General features: G+C 38.3%; 1 protein-coding gene across 1 annotated transcript in view; it reads left to right on the top strand.

Moving 5' to 3' along the window:
* The window catches only part of SNX18 (sorting nexin 18), a gene marked incomplete at its 5' end in the record, with an annotated part of 41,575 nt that extends 33,982 nt beyond the window's left edge, over window positions 1–7,593 (top strand). Inside the window, one exon of the mRNA XM_019518264.1 lies at window positions 5,171–7,593. Coding sequence (XP_019373809.1) covers window positions 5,171–5,424 — 254 coding nt within the window. The remainder of the gene's footprint in view (window positions 1–5,170) is intronic.
* Between the last annotated feature and the right edge of the window lie 1,441 nt (window positions 7,594–9,034).

Here is a 9,034-nt window from a genome sequence, read left to right as displayed (position 1 = left end):
CACATGGATTAGGACCATGGGGTAGTAATCGGTGGGCTGGGTCACGGCTTGGATCATCCCCATAGATCCTGAATTTATGAAACTGTATAATTAAAAGTCACTTGAATAAACCTGAAGCTCTAAAAGACTGAACAAGTTTTTATGGGAGTGCAGCTGTTCATGGGCATAAAATATAATGCTTACCCTATTGCACTTGTGAAACTTTTTTAGAAGCCTATTAAGCTTATAAAAGTCAAACTCGCAAAAGTTAGGAAATGCCAGAATTAATGTCTGCACAAATTGATCCATATGCAACCTTAGTTTGGTTCCTTCTGCTAAAAGAGCAGTAATATAATATAATTAATATTCATATAATGGGCATGAATTCAGTAAATCCAATAATAGAGTAGTCTCTGTTACAGCAGCTTAATTTTTTTTTGCCTTTTTCTACCCCAGCTGCACATTTAGCAGCAGTTTTCATTGAAATAAAATACATTAGGACATGGCTCCTTCCATTGATTTTCCCCGCCCCCGGGTATATTTATAGCCTTTCCTTTTTCACTTGTGCTTTCAGTATACCTTGCTTTGTCTCAGCATTTTAAATTTGACTTTTAAAAAATATATATTATGATGAGTTCTCTGGGTGTCATCACCAAACTTTTGTCTGCCTTTGTGTTGTGCAGCAAGCTGTGTTTCACACTACTGATGCCCATATATAAGAGTTTTGTATCTCTGATGCCATATTTTCCCATGCATGGCATGTCCCTCCCCCTGGGCTATAATATACACATTGTTTTAGAAAGAAAGCTTGAAGAAAGTAAATCTTCTAGGTAGAAACTGGGCACATCTAAACAAGACACTTACTGCACAGTAAATGTCATGAGGTCTAAATGTGCACCCCTATTAGACTTCTCTTTAAGTTCTAACCTGCTGTGGAGTTTTTTATGCATAGCAACACACGTATAGATGCTGCCCTGGCTGGCTGAGCGTGGGACTAGCTGGCAGGCAGGCCCTGCGGTGAAGCACCTTTATGCCCCAGCCAGTCACTCTGCAGCACATAAAGCCCCATCAGAGCAGCCAGCCCAGGGCTGTTCCAACAGAGCACCACATGATGCAGAGCGGCTGGGTGCAGCATGCGGGTGCTTCAGCATGGAGGCTAGCCCCTCGTGTCTCAGCCAGCCTCTCTGCAGCACGTAGAGCCCCATCAAAGAAGCCCTCGGCTGGCAGGCTGACCTCCTGTGTTCCTCCTGCCAGCCCAAGCTGCTTCAGCTCAGCTCCGTGTGCTGCACACAAATAAACTCCAGAGCAACTTGCTCTGGAGTTTTTTGCTCCCAAGCATACTTTCAAACAGCATGACCAGGAGCAAAAAACTCCGGAGCAACAAGCTCCTGAGTTTATCCATTCATATTTAATCACACATGACGTTCCCACTGAGTACTGGCAACTAGAGGTGAACCTGCTATGTGAGATGGGGCCAAAAAGCTGATCTACTGTGGACCTACCCTGTCATCCAGTTGGGAGCTCCCCAGGGGTTTAGAAATTTGGTGTTGGGGGAACAGGGGCAGAGTTAATTGATGTAGGTCCCAGAGCTGAGACAGTTAATATCTAAACCTGTGGAGATCAATTTTTCGCACATACAATTTGTGCTTCAATTTTCACCAGCTGTTTTTGCGGGGAAAAGGTGCAGGTTATATGTGAGAACACAATATTAAAGGTCCCAGTCAGTGCTATAATTGCCCTGCATGTTGTGTCTGTGTGAGTGGATTCTTGCACCTGTTTTCAGCACCATTGGGAGCAGTGAAACTCTTCTCAAGCTTGGGGTCTGTGTTTATGGATCAAATGCAAAACTGGAGGCCATAGTGAAATCCTTTGGGACCATTTCATCTGAATTATGCTGCATACTGTTGTAAGTGAAAATGCCAGAGCTGTGAGAAAACATAGATTGGCTAGTTTTGTACAGTTTTAAACCTCAGTGGGCTCTGTTTTTTAACAAGTTAATGCATTACCTTATAGAGCAGCGGTTCTCAACCTTTCACCCATAAGGCACCCCTCCGTAACTTTTCCTGAACTTAGTGTAACTGCCATTGAGAATCACTGAGCTACAACCTATCTGGTGCCCCATGAGGGCAGCAGGGGCAGGGCATCACCCTGCCATGTCCTTCTTCCCCTCCTGGTCCACGGTCTATGTGAAGAGGAAAACACGGCCCCTGCCACTGAGGCTCTCACATACTGACTACTGGAGCCAGCTGTTCCTGCAGCCCCTTCTGCTGGCCCCGGGAATTGGGGGGCGGGGGGGGAAGGGCAGAGCCAGGCTGAAAACATGGCTCCATGGCCTCAAGTCCACCCGCCTGCCTGTCCGTCTGTGACAGCATGCTGCTCAGAGCATGGGGATGGCCAGCACAAGGACTGCCAAGGTAGGGGAAGGGCAGGTGAAGGAGCAGGAGAGGAGCTGTGGGAGGTAGAGTTAGCCATGGAGTGCTGAGCTGAAGGGGAAGGAGAGCACTTACCTTCTTGCATAGGGACAAGGCACTTAAGGATCTTGTGGCACATCAGGACACACCTGTTGAGAATCACTGTTCTAGAGTGAAAGACTTGACTCATATTTTTATTTAAGACTTTTTTACGAAGTTGTAAAGAAGCTTTGTGTCTTGGTAATCGGAGATTAAACTTTTTTCTGTCTGTATTATTGACATCTTTTATTCCTTTTAGGTTATTTGAAGATTAATTGCTTTCATTATTAGTATATTAGTACTCCAAATCTGTGGCTACTTAAAAAAATAGTATGTATTTAAGCATATGAACTCATTACATTGATTGCTGACCTCAGGCTATAATCTGTTTGAGGACTTAATGGAAATTATAGATTCACGTCCTTTTAAAAGCTCAGATCAAGTGTAATATCTGCTTTAAGGCAACTGTTAATGGGGCAGAGTTTCTGCTTAGATTCCTTTTCCTAATTTTTTTTTGTCTTTAATGCTCGAAAGAGGTACAAAACTTTAATAATAATTATTTCTGATTAGTGTTTGATCTATAAACATAGAGAATTTTTATCAGCATGGAGTGGTTTAAGGAGAAAATGTTTTAAAAAGTAGGGCCTCTGCAGCCTAAAAATTATAAATGCAATTTTTTTTCTGATTTAGTTATGTTAGCTGTAACATTTAAAACTATTTCCAATACCAGGACTAAGCATTGTCAGATTTGATTAAGCAGTTCCATGTGGCTTCAACACAAGCCCCACATTTAAATTTTTTAGAGCTTTGCTTAGGCTTCTGAAGTACAACTAATGCACAGAAAAACTTTTTATTGAATTGAGCTGTTTGCTGAAAGGAAGTGTCATTGGAAAGAAAGCTGAAGCTGATGAAGGTTTAGGGACATATTCTACCTTGGAAATCCTTGACTTCAGAAAGGAGGAAATACAGATAGAAGTACAGAAATGTGCCCCCTATCTTTCAGGCAGAAGTTTGGTGGCTTGTTTTTTTTTTAATTGGGTGGGCCAGTGTAGAGTGATGGTGAAGCCAATGGATTTTTGTTGTAGCTGATTTATTGACCAGTGTCCACCTTTTAATTGGTATGCATTAACTCTGAGCACCACAGCAAGTCCCATATTTTGGGAAAGGGTTTGGAGTGGTTCTAGTAACTCTTCTGGCTTTGTAGAGAAAATTCTTATAGAACACCTTGGTGCACAGCCCTTTTACTTGGCCTTTTCATTATACTTAGGAACAGGCCTTTCTCATTCAGATCCCTACAGGTCTAAAGTAGCAGCCCTTTGTTTCACTTATTTACTTAGTAACTTCATTCCCACAGTCCAAAATTCATTTGGGAACTATTCCATAAGTTCTTTTGGCAAGCATGTGACAACAGACGGAAATATTTTAAGCTCTCATAGTTGTTAAGTGCAACCTGGACCAGACTGGAAACGAGAGAAAAAGAGATGATGTCGTGAAGCCTAAGTGCAATTGAAACAGATGAGCTGGATTTTTTTTAATAACAAGAAGGTACAGAGCACAAGGGGAAATGTCCCAAATATTTCTAGAAAAACTAAATAAATCATTTTAATTCGTTTTGAAAAACTACAGAAAACATGCCTGTTCAGCTCTGATATTGGAGCTTCTTTTTTCTGCGTGTAGCAGTCTGACCTCTTCTACAAGTAAAACAAACTTTGCCCGTGGAATTTGCTAAACTGCCTGATATATTATTTTGACTACATCTTAGAAGAGTATACCTATTCCCAGTTCTAAGAGGATAAATAATAAAGTAGGTCTTTAAAAATAAGTGTAGGGCATGAAAACTAAACGAAAATATTGCACCAACTATTAGAATGTTAATACTGCTCGATAGAAATACAGTAAGCAGTGACTGTCCTGAACACTATCAGTCATTCCAACTCCTTGCTTTTTGGAAATTGGAAGGTAGCAATACAAGTCAGTCGTATGAGATCATTTTTCAGTCTCCAAAAATCTAGGATAGAGGATTTATTTTACATGAGGGACTTGGAACAAGTAGTAATTTAGATGAGGTAATATTACTGCTAGAAAGGCTGTTGCCATACTTTCTTGTATACCTTGTGTCCATGAATAAGACATGTACCTTGTTTTTTTGGACAGCAAGGACCAGCAGGACTCTAGAAAAATCTTTATTTTCAGCCTTCCAAAAACAAGATGCATGTTTTATTTGGAAGGGTATGTTGTATACTGTATTGTTTTTGCTTTTAATTTCTGCAACTGATATTTCTTCTATTTCTTCTCTAAACAGCATAGCTGTTCAGACATCATATTTAGTACGTGATTTCATTGATCACTCTTTTTCAAGGTTTTTAAAGTTATAACACCTTTGTCATTTATCAGCTTCTCTGTTCAGTTAATTCTTTTGAAAGAAGCCATGTATGTGATATAATTGTCTTCTGTATTTTGATCAAGGAAGTATTTGGTACAGATCTTACTGTGTTTTACCCCTCACATAACACCATTCAAAGTTCCTTCCAAACATAAGTTTTTAGAAGGCTGAAATGTTTATGATGTAGGTAAAATGTATACTTGTATATAGATTTGTCCAATAGCTTGTATATGTATGCAAATGAAGGACTTTGTCTGCCATAGAATTGTTGTCACCTTCAACACATTGGTAAAGTACAGTAGTTGAATCTACAGGTCCTTTCATGTTCAATACCATTTTTTTTTTGTTCTTTATGCAGGAGCCCTTACCAAAGTAAAGGAAAGTAAGCGGCATGTTGAAGAAGGGAAGATGGAGGTCCAGAAGGCTGAGGGTATTCAAGAACGTTGTAACATTATTTCTTTTGCAACTCTTGCAGAAATTAATCATTTCCACAAAATTCGAGTACGGGACTTTAAATCACAGATGCAACATTTCTTACAACAGCAAATACTTTTTTTCCAAAAAGTGACACAAAAATTAGGAGAAGCGCTTCACAAGTACGACAATGTTTAATTGCTGAACTTTGGATAGTGAACTTTCCTTGGTATGAATATGTTTGAAGCAGCAGAGTAAATGTCACTGCTGTTGAAGAACTATTGCCCGCTCTTGGTGGTGGTACAAGGATGGTTTTGTGTTCACCTGGAATCCCAGCTGAATCTCTAATTATGTAGGAAGGAAACAGTTAATATGGCTATGTAGTAGAAACAGTACCACACATTGTAACTAAGTATACTGTGTATGCATACACTACCATTGTAACTTTTTTGAAATAATGATTATACTATTTGCCTTATTGCTTTTTGAAGTATGGTATTTTAGTGCATACTTTGTAGACCTCAAAACCCTTTGGGTCTTTAAGGAAGCTGGCTAGATAAAAGCCTGCTTCAGATGCCTTTTGACTCTCCTACATTTGGATTTCCTAAATTCAAACAATTCTCTGTTTACAGCCTCCTACTAGAGCAGCTATGCGACTTTGTGCCTTTAGACTCTTGTTTTTTTTCTTTTTCTAGCAAGCCACATTTTTATGATTGATTGAATGAATGAAGGGTTAGTGTCTATGACAGGAACTGATTATGAAACTTCATACTGACTGAAAAAAATCAGTTGCCATCCAGTTTGCACAGCAAGTATTGTCTTATGAAAAATATTGGCTAAAAAAGGAGGATTCAAAATCATGTAATGTTTTCCAAGACCTTAAAATGAAAACTTTATTACATGTACCAGAATCTTAAACACACATGCAAAAATACAGTACCAGTGAATTCCCTTTCTGGATAGGATAACACAGTGAATGGTTTATTCTATAATACATTATTATGAATGGAGAATTGGAAAACTGGCCTAATAAAAGCAAAGCATTGAAATATATTGAGGGGTTGCGAATACAGGCTCGCTAGTATTTGTTTGTGCATTATTTCAGTTGGAGAAGATTTGCTCGTTGTTTAGCTGTTGGTTCAGTGTGAATGCAAACACGGACCTGCATTGTCAGTTGATTGAATTGAGACTCCACTGTGATTCACTTGTTTACTAAGTCACAAATTTTCAGGGATGTTCCATGGTATAAATGGTTCAAAATCAGTCTTGGCTGAACCGACTAGAAAATAAGAAGTATTTGTTATATTTATAATACACAAGTAGAAATTAACAGTTGTCTTTTTTTTTTTTTATACAAGGATTTTTGACAAGTCAAGTAGGTGTATATAGACCGAAAGACTTTCTTTAAAACAAACAAAAAAAAGGAAAGAATAAACAATTCTCTGCTCTAAACCAAGGGAAATAAGTCTAAACTCCATCCTTCTAGCCTACAAGTTTACTGTTCTGTATGTTTCTTATGACAGAGGGTTTTACTTATCCTCCAAAAAGCCTTCCTGGGAAAAAGAATACTTAACATAACAAAGAGCTACCTTAAACAAAAGCTAGGAAACTGGAAATTAAAAGGGTATAGTAGAGTGAGAAATATTACCCATTTTGTTTACAAATTCATCATTGGATTTATTGGATCATGGCAACTTCTGTAGGTTAAAGAAGCTTTACCACTTCATTTGGGAAGAATAAGCAAACAAGGATTGACTTGCATGGTGGTTAACACAAATCTATTGCAAGAGCTTGCTGATAGCAGTGCTGCTGATATACAGGCAACGAAGTGAAACACAAAATTACCAAAAGAGAAAAAAATCAGTGTTTCCTAAAAGAAAAAGGACAATCAATAAGAAAAGAAACTGTTCACAAACAAACAGACAAAAAAGAATATTGAAACTAATGTAGAGGAAATTAAGTACATGGCAGTTATAATGCTGATTAACCTTCAATGTGTCTTACTATAGGTATATGAACCATAGCTGATCTTGCTTCCCATATACAGTTTAAGTACTTACAGCAGTGGTGGTAATTAGGTTTGAAATCTCAGCCTTTTCTCCATATTTCTTGGCTTGTATTTGGCTAAACCAGCCACAGTTGTAATTGATTTCTTTACCGTAATTATAACAGACAGCAATCAAATTAATTTTACTTGGGACAGTTAAGACCTCTTCAGAATATGTTCTTGATCCAGTTAAAGCATTTTTAGGAGGTTAATTTTATTGAAATATTTTTTTCCCTTGCATATGAACAAGCTGTGATATGTATACCATAAAGCGTTACCAGAAAGGTACAGTTTTCTAAAATAAACTGTCATGGCCTTCATCTCAGTTTTCTCATTTGTCTATTTTTGGGGATATTTCGATTTGTTAAATTTGATTCACTAAAGCAAACTTCCAGACTTTCAAAAGTTTCATACCTAGGACCATAGTTTGTGGCTTTGTCCCATTTTTATGATGAACTCTTTCTAATATATTAGTTGTAGGTAGGCAAGAAATAGAACTTCTTGGAAATAGCTTGGTTAGCTAGGATTTCCTAGATTTTACTCTTTAAAAAAAAATCCTATATTGGAAAAAGAAAAAGGAAAAAATGCGCTGAATATTTACTGTGTAATGTGAGAAATCCAAATTCAGTTTAATATAAAATATTCTCTCAGTGAAGAAGTAATGTACAGTAAAAGCTGAGTTATCTGGCACATTACAGGCCGGCATGCTCTGTTAACCGGCATGCCGTCTTGTAAGGGAAAAGTGAAACCAGAAGTGCTCACCATGGCACTTCCAGTTTCGCGGAGCCCTTACGGCCTGCGGGAAAGCAGCCTGGGTGGGTCCCCCCTTCCTGTCCCTTGGGGCCTGTGGCAACACCCCAGATGCGGCAGGACAGCAGCAGCCTAGTCAGGCAAAGATACCTGTTCGGGCTGCTCAGTTAACCAGCATATTTTGTTATCCAGCACCCTCCATTCCCCATGGGTGCCAGATAACAAAGCTTTTACTGTACTGAATTCCCATCATCCCAAATCTCTGAATAATGAAGGATATTGTTCAAGGTCTCAAAACAGGAAGATAGATCTAATTTGTATGGCAACTGTGGTGTATCAAACTTGAAATTTTGCAGCAGCTTCTTTATTAATCAAAGAGAGTTTAACATTTTCGGTGAATCAAATGTGGAAGAGAACAATTGAAGTAACTCCGGTTCAGTTCAGTGTTACATTCCCTTTATTTTATACCATTCCTCCATTTTACCTGTTTAAAATGATTAGGGCAATTGATTCTCAGTACTATTGTTTCAGGATGCCTGCACAGTCAACAAGACGACTATGTTGGTTTATGTACCCTCTGTACCTTTTTTAGGTTTTGTTTGTAAGGATCATGGAATACAGTAAGTTTGACAGGAGTGTTGCACAGCCCAGTTTTGCAGAGGCAAGTAAGAAAGGTGTCTGATGACAAAATACACAGATGACTTAGAAGAATGAACAAAGAATAAATAACCTTTACAGTTGCTTTAGCTGTCAAATAGGAGACACTCAAAGTAGATCTAGGTTGGAGCTACTCTGGTAACCCTTCAGCAGAATTTCAGGAAACATTGTTGTGATGAAATGTTCTTCTATATAAAATTGGATATTTTTAGAACATGTTAAATATATTGATTTACCCTTAAACTATTTAAAAATCTTTTTGATAAGTAATACAGATAATGTTACTCATTGCATTCTGTGACCATTTTTGAAATATTATAATTTTGTCAAGCTTTAACTGTGGGGGTCTTCTCA

The sequence above is a fragment of the Gavialis gangeticus genome, unplaced genomic scaffold (genome assembly GCF_001723915.1).
Source record: "Gavialis gangeticus isolate Ggan-Ray unplaced genomic scaffold, GavGan_comp1, whole genome shotgun sequence".
In the NCBI taxonomy this organism is placed as follows: Eukaryota; Metazoa; Chordata; order Crocodylia; family Gavialidae; genus Gavialis; species Gavialis gangeticus.
The sequence above is the reverse complement of the archived record's forward strand: the minus strand, read 5'-3'. Positions and strand labels throughout refer to the sequence as shown.